Source organism: Vigna unguiculata, chromosome 9 (assembly GCF_037176805.1).
Source record: "Vigna unguiculata cultivar grain cowpea cultivar isolate G323 ecotype 2 chromosome 9, ASM3717680v1, whole genome shotgun sequence".
NCBI lineage: Eukaryota > Viridiplantae > Streptophyta > Magnoliopsida > Fabales > Fabaceae > Vigna > Vigna unguiculata.
The window spans coordinates 27,462,585-27,477,617 of NC_140800.1; the positions used below are offsets into that span (position 1 = coordinate 27,462,585).

Sequence of the window (15,033 nt, forward strand, 5' to 3'; positions counted from 1 at the left end):
CAAAGGAGAGCAAAGGTAAAACAATAATATATTTTAATTAACAGCAATATTGTAGAATTTTATATATTAATATAGCAATTTGTTCCCAAATAAGTACAGGTTCTCTAACAAGATAGCTGCAGGTAATACGTTAAATGCGGGTAAAGCCTACCTAAAAGACCTATATACTAAAGGAACTCATAATCTTACCCAATACGTCCAGAGAACAACCAATTTCATTTCCACTGAAGACCTACCTTAAGTCATAACCAAGTATACTCTGTAAAAGGCCAGTCAGACATATCAACAATTTGCAGCTCAGCCTCTTCTGTGAACTTAGTGGTTGGCACAGATTTTCAGGATCAGATTGTTAATGCTGTACAATATCTAAACTCTACCAGTTTTCAGAGTAACAAACAAAAACATGAACGAAACGCTGGTTATAATCCTATCCTACCCTCCATACTTTCCAGTCATGCCCTACTTCATTGCCAGCATACCATATACAGTATTTGACACCTCCATCAGCTGCTGTTCCATTTTTTCTTTCCATTTGTATAAATCCATAAGCATTTCCTGTCAAAAAACAAAAATATTCAACACACTGTGCTATAATAAATACAAGTTCTCAAGCTCTGACCTGTACACACTGTCACCATCACCTGAAACATAATCAATGAGTTGTCAAGGTCTGACTTCGAATTAATAGTTGTAGAAGAATCGGGGGTCACATTGGGTTGATCTTCTAGTTTAACAGGTTCCAGCTCCAGCATATCGCTATTATTTTGAAGGAAAAAATGAGGGACACTAGAACAAAAGTACTAATAAATATTTTCCCTCCTTGGGTACCAATAAAAGATTGACTTACCTCTTCTTAGTCAGCTCCTCATTGGGTGGCTGTGTTGGTATGGCTGTGTTGAAATCTTCAGGTATAACCTCTGGTGGGACATTAAGTAGTTCTGGATTCCCAATCCAAGTTGCAAATGCATCTTCTTGAATATTGTCTAGGTTAGTGCTTTCTATCCAATCTTTCCACCTTTCTGAAGGAGGACTAAAAGTGGTGCACTCCCTAGATGCTTGAAGATCATTCAATTTATTGGTTATTTCCGCAAGTTGTTGCTCAACTTTAGTTTTCCAAATCATCAATTCACCATACTTCCCCTGTCAATATATGAACTAGAGTGAGCCAGTGGTCACATCTTCAGCATCATCATAAACAGCAAAACCCTTACCTCACTAGATGAGATCTTGGGCTTAGTTAAAACCTAAATTATCATGCATACTATTCACCATGAGATCCCATTACATAATTTCCTCTTGGGCTCTATCTAAACACTTACGTAAGCTAGGAGACATGAAACTATCAAATCTTAAAAGGATGACAAAGTTATGGTAATATACTTCCTAGATACCTGCACACCCTTCAAAGAATTAATGATTTCAGTAAGGCGATGGTCAGTCATAGCTTTCCACTTAACAAAATCCTTGTAGTTCTCCTGCCATGGCAACTCAACACTAAACATTACAGTACATTAAAAGACAGCAAACCATGAGATTAATAAAATATTCAACATTCACCTCCATCGTATTAATATCCTTTTTTTCTTCCTTCATGGAAATGAGCTCATGCATATCTCTGCAATACAAGTAAAAGCGTTAAAGTAAATAAAATAGCATTCATACAAGATTATTCAGATATTCAGCTTCCAAGCCCAATACTTCTTCATTTGCGCCAATTCTATTTTAAGCTGTTTCAATTCACCAGAAGTATCAGTATTCTGAGAGGGTGCACCGCCTGCCCTATATGTAGATGGTGGTATCCAGTAAGGGTCCTGCACACCAGCCTCCTGGCGCACCTTGTCCAAGTCAGCACTCTCTAACCAATACTCCATGATTCCATTGGTGTTGAACCATCTTCGGAATCGCTCGGTACCTCCAGGTGCCACTTTACCGTCAATGTGTTTCAGTAAGTGGTCTAAAAGTCCGGTATCACCAATGTGTTTGCGAGCAGCCAATCTTAGTGCAGGTCGGGTTATTGGGTTTTCAAATGTCGCCCCTTCAGTCTTTAGTACCTCCCACATGTTTTGCTCAGCCAACTGATACCTACATTACATGATATTACATTTATACATCACAGAAAGAAGGAAGATAACAAAAGAAAAAAGAATATTACATTTTCTTTACCTCTCAGCTGACCATCTATCCCTACTTTCATTCTTCTTCTTTTTAAGCTTGCTACTGCTTTGCTTCCCACATGATTCTCCTTTCACCTCTTTAAGCTGACTAAGGCTAAGGCGTTTCCTTTTCTTAATTTCTGGCACAAAGGAAGGTTCAGCTTTCATGATTTTTTCTTCTTCATCGTTTGATTCCTCTCCCTTGGAAGTATCAGAAGGAGTTCCATCCTCCTCATGCTGACTAACGAACATCACTCGATGATGAGCACCCCACGATTCCATTCTTCAGCTCAGTCCTATTTCTCCTCAATATTGCTGTACACTTCAGAAGAAGCACATATGAATCTTGAGTGCAATCACACGCGGTAGATACACATAACAAATTTAAGGAAACAATCCAAATGCTTGGTGAGTACTTCTTTGGATGATAAATGTAAATTTAATTAAAAATTACACATTATATGGCATCAAGATTAACAAGTTCAAAACAATTCGTACAACATTAAACTGCTCTTTCATATATAATTAAGAGCAGTAAAGCCACAGACAACAATCCTACATTCCATCCATGGCTATGGTTTCACGGAAAGCCTCTCTTCTTTCACTGAAAGAAAGTTTTCCTTCATCCAGGCTACTCCAGAACACAAGAAAATGAACTTAGCCCAGTGGGAATAAGCAAGAGCTAATATGGACTGTACTGCAGCACAAAGTTATGCAATCTAAAATGACCTGGATAAATTATTAATTTTCAAAAACTATTGAACCTGACCAGACATATCGGAGCAATTTCCCCTCAAGATTTTTCTTGCTAATGAACCATTAAATCCACCAATGTGAATATTACCCAGTGATTCTTGAACTGCCAATACAAGTCATGTTCACAATCAAAGTTCATTATAAGGAAGCAAGTACGAAACTAAAACATACCCAATAGTCCAATAGTTCATAACTGTAAAGAATACCACTACAAATTCTATTTAAAGGTCACTTTAAAACATTGAACACACGCAAGTACCTAATAAGCCATTCAGACTGTTACATTACGTAACATGAGCTAAAACACAGTTAACAAACCCTAAAATCAAGATCCCTCACTCTAATCACAGTCACCAAGTAACCCTAGCAAGGATACGGGTCACCGAAACCAAAACTAAAAACTAAATGTTTAACATCACAAAAAACATTGACATCACAAGCAAATCTGAGAACGCAAAACCCACATAAACCCTCAAGAAAATAAGGAAAAATCAGCTCGATTCCAGAAGAATGCGATGAGATTAGGGCAACCGAAAACCAAAAACCCCAATTCAGAAGAAATACTAGGAAAAACCTAAGAACAGCAGGTGCAAAACGCTAATTGAAAGGTAAAAGATGAAAAAAAAAGGAGAAGAAACCAGAGAAACGTACCAATGGGTGCATAAACACGAAAGGTTGAAAGCGCCAAAAAGAGAGAATGTGTGAGGAAATGAAAAGAAAGGGAAGAAAAAACCCAAACCAAACCCGTGCTAGCCGCTTCAAATAACGTTATTTTACTCTTTGTTCTGTAGTGTGTGCTTTTTAACCTTTTTACTCTCTCTATCTCTCTTTATGTTACCAAACTAAACCCTAACCGCCAAAACCCTCAAATCATTAATCACTAATTATTATTAAATTATTGTTTTTAATAATAATTCTGGGTCCCACTCTTGGGCCTATTGGTCTTCAACAATGCCCTGCATTTTCCTTGGAAATCTTCCCACCTCTTCCACACTTCTCTCACTTGGAATCTGTTAACCGTATTTCATTAACAACAAAAATAATTTTTATACCAGAAAAATTTATTTGCAAGGATTTTAAATTAATGGAATATCTAAGAAACTGAATTATAAATAATAACTAGTATTGTTTATATAAATAGTTAATAACTAATAAACAAGCTAAATTGAGGGTATTTATGTGAAGAATAATCTCAGTTTATGTTAGAAAAAATTTAACTCAAGAACCATTCGCATAATGTATACTTATTTGTGTTTTTCTGTGGTTATTCATTCACTGAAAGTCAAGGTATCATCTCAAATTAGGGTAGATTCCCCGTTTAGTTCAGTTTTTCAACAAATAATTACTGGAATCTCATGTAAAAAAATCGAATATAGTTAAGTTCAATTTTATGAATTATGGTTTTTATTACTATAATTTTTTTATAAAATCGATTGAAAATTTTTGTACAAAATAACTGCATAACATATTTTACAAAAAAATATATTTTAAAATAGTTAAAAAGAAAATCGTAGAACACTTTTTCAGTGTTAGACATTTTACCGTTAAAAAGATTTAAATAGGAAGATATTTTTTTAAGATTTTGATTTGTATAACTATTATCATACTCATAATTCAATTTTTCTCGTATACATTTATAAATAAATTGCATAATGCAAGCAAGATCCACTTTTGTTTAAAATAAATGGGCTCAACTTTAATGAGTAAAGGTCCATATAGTCTACTTGTTATTTCCAGAACTTCCATTTCTAGCCACTCACTTCTATATCGTCTCAATTTCTAAAAATAGTTCATCTTCTTCCTCCCAGTTCTGAAGTAGGAACTATGCTAAGACAACTGAGAAACTTTTCGTCCATGTTAGCGGAAACTCGTTTTTCTCCATATAAGTTGAGCAAAACCTTCATCTCTTTTCCCTTTTCGCATTTGTTTTGTAGTTTTGACCTGATTTTGTTTGTGGTCATGGTCTCTCTATTCCTTTCTTGTTCTTGGTTGCCAGCTCCTTAAGTAGTTGTCGTGTTGTGGTGCTCTACTGTTGGAGCTTGTTTTGTTGAGTTAATCTTTGTCCAGGTAAGGGAAGCTAGAACTCCATCTTTTTCTTTGAAATATAATGTACTTATTTTCGTTCTAGAATGTGCTGAGTATGTTTGATTGATGATTGCATTGAATGGGGATGAATTTCTTCTTTGGGTATCTATGGTTAGAGAATTTTAGGTAGTTTAGAATGCAATTGGAATGAGAGATATTGATTATTGCAATTGTTCAGTTTGGTATCATCTATAAACCACTTTGAAATGAGTTTGAGAAGATAAAAGTGAAAGATACCAAATTGTGCAGTGAAACAAGTCAAAATCTCATGACCAAGAAGCATATGGTGTGGCGCTACCTATTTTCCTACATTGCACACTTTTCGTAAAATGAATGTTCCTACTTCTTTAACCGTTAGATCGAGCTGAAATTTTAACAACTGATCCTTAACACATAGTTCTTGACTTTGACCGGTCAGATCTTAAATCGGAGCTATGTAGTGAGAGCAATTTTTATCGCAAGGTCCCTGTTCATTGTTGACAACATTGACCTTCGTTGCTTGTTTGGTGCATAACTTTCTCTATAGTTATTCAATTAAGTTGGTTTTTGTTGCATTTGGTTCTTGATTCAATCATCTTTAATTTGAGTATAAATACAAATTTTTTGGAGCTTTACACAAGTTGCAGTTTTATTTCTAAAATCCCAAATTGTTTGCATAATGTGTTGTTTAATCCGACCTTTTATCACCATCTTAGAATCATCTCCACATGACACTAATCCGACCTCCACCTGGGTGAGTTCGCTAAAGAAACTCTCATTTCCACACATGTGATTGCTCACTCCTGTGTCCAAATACCAGACCAAGTTTAAACAACCTAGACTAAGCTCGTCACCTAATCTCCTTTCATTTACACGGCTTGAATGCCATTCAACTTCCGATTTACGACTCTTGAGTTCGGCATCTGAGTTCTGTATCATCATTAAAATCCTTATCTCCTCCTCGTCGTCTTCCTCTATGAGAAGAATTTTCTCCTTTTTTTCTGATTTACAATATTTTGCTATATGATCGACCTTGCCACAATTGTAGCAACTTATCGATCTTCATTCTCTTGCGTAATGGCCATACTTGCCACACCTAAAACATTCCACTTCTGACTTTGACCAATCTCCTTGGCCCCTTTCTTGACCACGACCATGCAATTCTGCTGCCAAGTATGATCCGTGCTCTTTTCAACATCACCTCTTTCATGTCCACCTCGACCTCGACCTCGACCACCTCGTCCTCTGCCACCTCGTCCTCTGCCTCCAAGATCTCGGCTCTGAGTATTCCGAGTTTCATTCAAATCAAGTTGTGCCTGCAGTGCTTGATCACGCGGTTCGTGCTTCTTTCCTCTCCTTTGTTCATGGGTCTCCAATGACCCGACAACTTCTTCCACTAAGAGAACTAACAGGTCATTCGACTCCTCGATGGCGCACACAATTCTCTCAAAATCATTTGTAAATGATCTCAAGATTTTCTCCACAACCTGGCTTATTGGCACTGGCTCTCCATTCCTACCGAGTTGGTTGGCCACCTTCTCTACCCGAGTTATGTACTCGGTTACTTGCTCTTTATCTTCCATTTTCAACACTTCAAACTCTTCTATGAGAGCTTGAAGTCGAACTTGTCTGGCCTGGTTGTTCCCTTTGTATGCAACCTTCAGAATATCACATGCTTCCTTTGAAGATGCAACATTTGTAATCTTCTCGAAGCCTGACTCGTCCACAACATTGTACAAAAAATAAAAAGTCGACTTGTCTTTAACTCGCGTCTTCTTCAACGCGGCAATCTGGGCCACCGTCTAATTTGCGTCCTCCGCAGGTTCTTCATATCCACTCTCCACTATATCCTAAATGTCTTGGAACCCCAGAAGGGTCTTCATCTACAGACACCAATTATCATAATTGGTTTTCTTCGTCAATTGCAGCACCGTCATATTGTTAACTACTTTAGTCATCTTTCACTCAAGTGTATTCCTTTCTTCTTTTCTCACATTGTTTAACTCTCTCTCCCTTTTTTTTCTCACTATCTCTCCTATCTTTTTTTCACTCGATACCAAGAGCATAAAGCTCTGATACCATATTGTTGGAAAAAACTCACACACACTAATAGAATATGCAATGTAACTCACTGTGGTGTATTTCATTGAAGGAGAATGAGCTATTATATAGTCAATTACAAACCAAATATTAACAAACCAAACTAAATCTTAATCTAATATAATCTTATATAATATGCCATATTATCAAAATAAATCTTAGATACTCCAACTAACTAAAATAACAATTGACTTAAATTTAATTCACCAAATATAAAGTACCCTATCATTTTGCTAAATAAAAACAACTTCATAATCTAAAACATAATCTAAATATTATCTAACAAAATTAAAGATTGTCCAACAGATTCTTATATACTTTCTGTCGGTGCTTTATTTTATGCTATAAACATGTGAAGTTCTATTTACTAGAATTATTCTATTAAATTGAGATGTTGCATTTATGGTATCAGAGCATGCTCATCCTTAGGATGACTTGAGGGTTGTGGGTTTGTCATATCTCGCGGGCTTGGGTATTCAAGTTTAGTTGAGTTTGTCGGTGAAACCAAAAGTTTTAAGAACATAAAACGTCTTGATAAAGTAATGAGGGTGCACACTTATGACTAGATCAAAGATTGCTTTCCTTTCTTAATTTGAATGGTTTAGGGAAAGAAAGGTGATAGACAAGGGGTTTGGTTGTTAGTAGATGATGGAGTTTTTCTTTGTATGTTTTAGTTTGTCTTGTTTGTGCCTCTATGGTATGCGTTTGGTGTCTATGGTGGTAAAGGAATGCAGATTCAAGGTCAACTTGGTCTGCTTACTTTCATAGGGGTTGGATGAGGCCTCTGAGAGAACTTCTTGCCTGAAAGATAGGAAGTTGTTTTATGATGTATATCACCGAGCGAGGAAAGCTAAGTTTTGTGCTAGTAGACTAAGAGAAGACGCTAAAGTTCATATGACCATGTTTGGGCAGATGAAGCTTCAAGGACATGTTATTCGAATTAGATACTACAAGTTTTCCAAAAAGGAGTTGAATCCTGAGGTTAGAACAATGGAAGATATCAGTGTATGGAAGAGTAACAACGTTTGAGGAATTCAACTTGGTTCTATATCCCGACAATGTTAAGGTTCCGAGTTATACAGATGCATATAGTGTTAGGAGAAGTGTCATTGGATATAGTCATATGGCCATATCTAGTGCTTTCTTAGTTTGGTTGAAGAGGAACAATTGACAGATCCTAGGTGGCAGAAATAATGAGATTGCTTGGCATCGAGCAGGCTAAGAAATATAAAGAACGTGGGGTGTAAAGAGACGACAAATCTCTAGTGGGAGGCTAAGATGGAGTAGAGTTTACGAGTCATTCAAGTAAAATGATGTTTCCTAAGTAGAGGGAAAGTAATTTGTGGATAAGAATGAAGTGGCATAAATGTTTCATACTAGGTTCAATAGTCAAAAGGAGATGATTGGTCTTTTAAGTTGATAGTAGGATGTTTCAAGGAAAAATAGTTCACATGAGTAGAACTAATGACCTTGGGCTGAGATAAAGGAATTTAAGTGTTGGAAGAAGAAGCGTACGTTAAGTTTGATCTTGTGGGAAGGACAAAAGCTAATGGAGGCAAAGTACACTAGAAAATGAAAGGAGAAGAAAAGTCTGAAGTGGTTGAAACGATGTCTGTGATAGTCGGTGCTGGAGCGGTTAGCGCAGATGATCAAATTCAAAGATACAAGGTATAAAAGTGGTGCTTGGGATATGGGTTTGGTTTTGTTTGGAATTGTATACTTCTTGGTGTCACCAGTATGGTAATGGAGTCATGGTTGCTTGCAAGAGGGAGTTGGAGTTGAGATGGTGGCTTGCTACAGTTGCAGTCAAGTGAAGTTTACTAGGGTGTGTCATGTGTTCATGGTGATCAAAGGATTTAAAGTCATAGCCAACTTGAATTATTTCTTTTGCGAGGTTGGGACTAGGGGTGGCAATGCGGGCCGACCTGCCCCGCATAAGGCCCGCACACCGCGGGCCGGCCCGTCCCGCCCCGCACATTTTATGCGGGCCGCATACTCTGGCCCACCCCGCATATACGTTGGCCCGCGGCGCGGGCCAGCCCGCTTTTTTTATTTTTTATTTATTATTTTTTTTTTATGATAAAACTTTCAATGTTTAAAAATTGGGAAACTTTAAGAAGTTCACAAAATTAAGTAAAGACTTTGGGAAATTAGATGATAAATTGATAATTCAACATTTTCATCTTATTCATACTATGACATACACAATGTATTCTTTAAATTTTAGCACATTAAAAGTTACATAATACTTGTCTTTTCCAGTTATACAAGAATTTGAAATGTTAATGCAAGAGTCCATAAAAGAAGTAATTAATATACACAAGTGCAAGTTTTTTTTTTAATTTTATGCAGCCTTGCGGGCCGGCCCGCGCGGGCCTATACGGGCCAAGCCCGCATGGGCCTGCGGGCTCACTATCCTGGCCCGCCCCGCGTTTTTTCTGCGGGCCTATGGGCGGGACCCGCGGGCCAGGCCCTAATTGCCATCCCTAGTTGGGACATAATCTCAAGGGTGAATTAGTTATTTTCTTAATCTCATTCTTAGGAGATGTGATCCCCAACGAATTAGTGTCCTTTGATTCAAAGAGATAAGTCAGTGGTGGCGCATTGAGTATCGATAAAGCTAAACGGTGGGGGCAGAATGTCATGTGAATAAAAAATTATCTGCTAAAGGCAAGCAAAAAATTGACGCAAAGGATCTCAGTGGTAGAATAATTTATAGACGTATTCTAAAGTAGATATTAGAATTTTTGCTTTGGAATGGTGAAGTAAGAGAACTAAATGAAAGGGTTGTTGGAAACATAATGGTATAGACTCAGTATAATCACTAGAATACCTACACGTTTGGTGGATCTTGAAAGAGAAGTTGTGGTGTGTCAAACCATTCAATGAATAGTATTCAATGAATAGTATTGACCATGGTTAGAGTGACTAGTAGGACATACAGTTTTAAAAAGGGTGGATACGATGTTGAGAAAATGGAATGCTAAGACTATCAAAAAGGGAGTTTAAAGAGTTTTGCAAGTTTTATAGAGGTTTTGAGGAAGGTTTCTCAATGTTGATTGCTTCTTGGTATGGCAGACCTTGTGTATGGATTAGAGTAGCTCAACGGGATGGTGGCAAAGTGATGCTTATGAATGGTAAGAGGTGCGTGAGAAGAAGTATCTTACTCATGACCTAGTGGTTACTACGAAGACCAGTTCTTTAAAAACATCAAAGGTTTCGTTCTTGTGAGTATCAATTAAGAGTGTTCAATGATCATTCAGAGTTGAAAGTGTAGAGTTGCACAAAGGAAGTTGGGCAAGAGAAATAAGAGGTGGTTGAGTTATTGTTTCAAGTTAGGATGCCAACCTAGAAGTAAAGAAGTAAGAGTAGGTGCTTAGCTAGAGAAAGGAACTTAAGATCTAGGCTTGACAAGGTAAGAGTAAGAGTTGGTGGAGAAGTATAAATGTTTGAGTTAGGAAGAGAATGTGTGAGGAGATTTCATTAGTCTAGTCAACTAACACGGACGAGTGAGTTTCTCAAAAAATTTGGAAAAAAGGCAAATCGGCCAATCTTAGTTTGACGTGTATCGTAAAGTTGCTTAATACATACCAAACTAGAGATTTGAAGTTAAGGAAAGTTATGGTTCTGAGGTTTTTGTGGAAGGATGGTTACAAGTTAAGGGATCAAAAAATGAAGATAAGATGCCAAAATGAATATAGTGGTTGAAATAGTTGAAAGTTTTAAATTGGAAATGGAATAACTTGGTAGTGAACTTTGTTACCTTGGTTGAAGCTAGCAAAGGAAGCAAGATGTTATGAGTGTAGTTATGCATAAAAGTGGTCAAGAGTGTTGATGGTGGGGTAGTAGGCCAGAAGTCAAATTTGGTCAAGTTAGTGGAGTGATGCTTAAAGGAGAGAACAAGGTGATGTGAAGTGATAACTAACATGTTTTAGTTTGAGACCTGAAGTTATCTGAGATTTTGGTAAAGCCCTACAAGAGGTAGTGGAGAGCATATGGAAGGTGAGTCAGTATATCAGATACAAGTTGGTTGGTCAAGTATGAAGGAACATTCCAGTTTTAAGGTTGGAGGTTGGAAGTTGCTTTGAGAGTAGTGACTAAACCAATATACACTATTGAACACATATCGCTTAGCATAGAGGCAAAGTTTCCAGTGACTATAGGTGTTGGAGTCGTTATATCAGTCATGTCTAGGTGGTGGTTGTCAGAGAAAAAAACAAAAACATAGTTTTCTTTCTACCTTATGAGTGAATTTTCGAGGTCGAAATTTTTTATTGTTGGGAAAATTGTAAGACCCAATTTTGTTTTAAGTAAATGGGCTCAACTTTAATGAGTAAGGGTCCATAGTTAGCCCACTTGCTACCTCCAAAACCCCCATTTCCAGCCATTCACTTTCATATCGTCTTATTTTCCAAAAATAGTTCACCTTCTTCCTACCAGTTCGGAAGTAAGAGCTATGCTAGGGCATTTGAGAAACTCTCCTTCCCTGCTAGCGAAAACTCATTTTTCTCCATGTAAGTTGAGCAAAACCTCCATCTCTTTTTCCTTTTCGCATCTGTTTCGCAGTTTTGGCCTGATTCTATTTATGGTCATGGCCTCATTGTTCCTTTCTTGTTCTTGGTTGCCAGCTCCTTAAGTAGTTGTCGTGTCGTGGTGCTCTACTGTTGGAGCTCATTTTGCTAAGTTAATCTCTGTCTAGGTAAGGAAAGCTAGAACTCTTTCTTTTTCTTTGAAATATAGTGTACTTATTTTTGTTCTAGAATGTGCTGAATATGTTTGATTGATGATTGCATTGAATAGGGATGAATTTCCTCTTTGGGTATCTATGGGTTAGAGAATTTTAGGTAGTTTAGAATGCAATTGGAATGAGAGATATTGATTATTACAATTGTTTAGTTTGGTATCATCTATAAACCACTTTGAAATGAGTTTGAGAAGATAAAAGTGCAAGATACCAAATTGTGCAGTGGAACAAGTCAAAATCTCACGACCAAGAAGCATATGGTGTGGCGCTACCCATTTTCCTACACTGCACACTTTTCGTAAAATGAAGGTTCCTACTTCTTTAACCGTTGGATCGAGCTGAAATTTTAACAACTAATCCTTAACACATAGTTCTTGACTTTGACCGGTCAGATCTTGAATCAGAGCTCTGTAGTGAGAGCGGTTTTTATCGCAAGGTCCCTGTTGGTTGTTGACAACATTGACCTTCGTTGCTTGTTTGGTGCATAACTTTCTCTATAGTTATTCAATTAAGTTGGTTCTTGTTGCATTTGGTTCTTGATTCAATCATCTTTAATTTAAATATAAATACAAAATTTTTGGAGCTTTACACAAGTTGTAGTTTTATTTCTAAAATCCCAAATCGTTTGCATAATATGTTGTTTAGTTGGATTGGATAAAAATTATAAGAATTAGTTATTTTTCAAGAGAGACATATGTTATATGGTTTTTAGTATGTGTTTTCAAATGCTTGTGTGAGAATATAGGAGATCCTATTTGATTTAATTAGTAGTGTGTTCATTGATGTAAGGAGTCAGTACTGAAGAGGTTTATCCTGATAGTCTAATGTTCATTCAAGACTCATGTAGAGTGGAATGAGTCATGTGGTGAGAGGGGCAGGAGGTCCTATCTTTAAGAACAATCCCAAGGTTCTTTTGACGGTTAAGGGGACTAACCTTGTGTGGTATGGAGAAACCCATTAACAATGACTCTACAAGTAGTAGAGGTCACCACAAGTGCCAAAACCACCAAGAATCATACATCAATGTCTAGATCCAGATAATTAAGTCTAGAGTGTCATTTTGTGTGATGGGTTAGTTGATATTGCTTAGCTTGGTAAAATTGTTGTGTTGTTCTACAATTCTTTTGAGTGTTATATATATATATATATATATATATATATATATATATGTGTGTGTGTGTGTGTGTGTGTGTGTGTGTGTGTATGTATGTATATAGATGTATTTCTTTTTCTTTTTGCAATTAGCTTACCCTTTCTCTCAGTGTTTGTGTTCTCTGTTTGGCTTTTCCTTTTTGCAATGATCACCTTATACTTGGTGTGAGCAGACGTGGAGATTATTGGGGGTTGTTTAGATGGTGGTGATGTTGTTGTCTAGTTTTGAGCGAGTTAGGTAATGCTCTTTTGAGTACCTTTTTGTCTAACTGTTTTATTTTGTAAGTTTCTTGCTCTGTGAACAAATTTCCAGTCTAATCTAATATGTGTTTAGATTTTGGTTATGGCATATGTTATGTGCCTTAGTTTATTGTTCAGTATATTAAGGATATTTATAAAGGTTGATTCTTATATACTTTATGTTGGTACTTTATTTTATACTATAAACATGTGAAATTCTATTTACTAGAATTATTTTATTAAATTGGGACGTTGCATGTAATTTCATAATTAAAAGTTATGATATAAATTTAGTATCTTATCTATTTTTATATACATTTGGTGTGTGTTTATATTTATTTTTCAATTTTATTCTTTAAATAAAAAATTTGTTTTAATTTAAAATAGTTATTTATAAATTTTATTTGTAAGTAATCATTCATTTTTTATATTTGACTATCTTTTCAAATTTACATTTTTTTATTATAAAATATCTATAAAATAAATGAATAATATTTATGATAAAATTATATAAATTTTATAACTAAAATAATAATAATAATTTTTATTTTTTATTATCATAAGATAAGTGAACAAATATACATGTGTGATTTCACTAGTTTTAATAAATATAACTAACCATAAGTAAAATATAACTAAACCCAAAAATAACATTTTTAATAAATGTTCATATATATATATTTGGTAAGTTACCATTAACTTTAAATATATAATATTATATGTAAATATAATAAACGTTTTGATCTGGATTATTTATTATCTGAAATACAATTTAACTGAATGTAGATAAAATTCTCTTAAAACATGAATTTTATATTTTTTTTTTCTGGTTAGGTTTAATACACATGTCCCAAACTACCTCTGAGACCACCCACAAGAAAATAGATATCCAATGGAGAATTATGTGGGTCCATCAAGAAATGTAGACAAGAATAATATTGGTGATGACTATTCCGAAAAGGGAAAATAAAAGAGACACACTTATATAAATCATTGAAATAAAAGTTAACAACTTTCCCCATCTGTTAAAAGCTATTTTGAAGGTAAGTAAATGGGATAAAGGGAAAGGGAAAGAATATAAGGGTAGAAGTGGAATTTTAAAAATGACGGGTACATCACTTTTTCTACGAAGGGTGCAGGAAGCAATTGTTAACTTCGTACTAAGGAGACCAAAGAGGTTACATTTTTTTTCTTCTAAGAATAATTATTTTATCCCAACTTCTTGATGATGGTGGCTTATTGGAGATTCAAACTAATAGAGATAGTTTTACATCACATTATACTCATATCAAGTTATAGTCCTTGTTACAAAGTTAGATAAAGGCCTAGTTACTAGGTAATTTGCATAAGAGGACTAGGTCATTGAATTTCTTTGTTGTTTACGTTCATTTTACAGTATTTTTTTTTGTAAGACAGTGAACTACCCTAACTAAAGGATAATTTTGGTAAGCAGAGACGTAAGAAAATAGTCAAAGAATAATATATTATACATAGCTGGTTTATCATATTTTCATATAATCTTAAACTATCATATCATGTCATATATATGTATTTTACCTCAATTCAAACTTATCTCATAGTATCAATTACCTATTATTTATTTCAACTTACATGTTAATAATTCATCGTTTATTTTCTATTACATTAACATAATATTCAATTACAATATTTCCCTTAAATATATTAAAACGATGAAAAATATTTCTCTAACCACAAACCTATTATTGACAATTCCAACTGTCAAAATGAAGAAACATATTTTAAGAAATCATTTATTAAAATTTTAGCCTGATCCAACTGTTTATGAATCAAGAATCAAATTTT

The 15,033-nt window shown here is 35.4% G+C and overlaps 1 protein-coding gene and 1 pseudogene across 5 annotated transcripts; both read right to left on the reverse strand.

Annotated features, from left to right (window-relative positions):
- Positions 1-49: 49 nt before the first annotated feature.
- On the reverse strand, positions 50-3,773 carry LOC114163985 (DYAD protein). Of its 5 annotated transcripts, none has more exons than XM_085667194.1 (9): positions 3,561-3,702; positions 2,923-3,012; positions 2,164-2,475; positions 1,699-2,082; positions 1,558-1,615; positions 1,392-1,475; positions 848-1,140; positions 620-756; positions 50-555 (listed from the first exon to the last, which is right to left on the reverse strand). In XM_085667194.1, the coding sequence occupies exons 3-9, from the start codon at positions 2,433-2,435 to the stop codon at positions 428-430; spliced, it is 1,356 nt and encodes a 451-aa protein (XP_085523320.1). In that variant the 5' UTR covers positions 2,436-2,475; positions 2,923-3,012; positions 3,561-3,702; the 3' UTR covers positions 50-427. The 5 variants fall into 5 exon arrangements, with proteins under 5 accessions (XP_085523320.1, XP_085523321.1, XP_085523318.1 ...); XM_085667195.1 differs by having other exon boundaries at positions 2,164-2,468; positions 3,561-3,701; XM_085667192.1 differs by lacking the exon at positions 2,923-3,012 and having other exon boundaries at positions 3,561-3,773.
- LOC146883838 (uncharacterized) lies at positions 2,909-6,931 on the reverse strand (annotated as a pseudogene).
- Between the last annotated feature and the right edge of the window lie 8,102 nt (positions 6,932-15,033).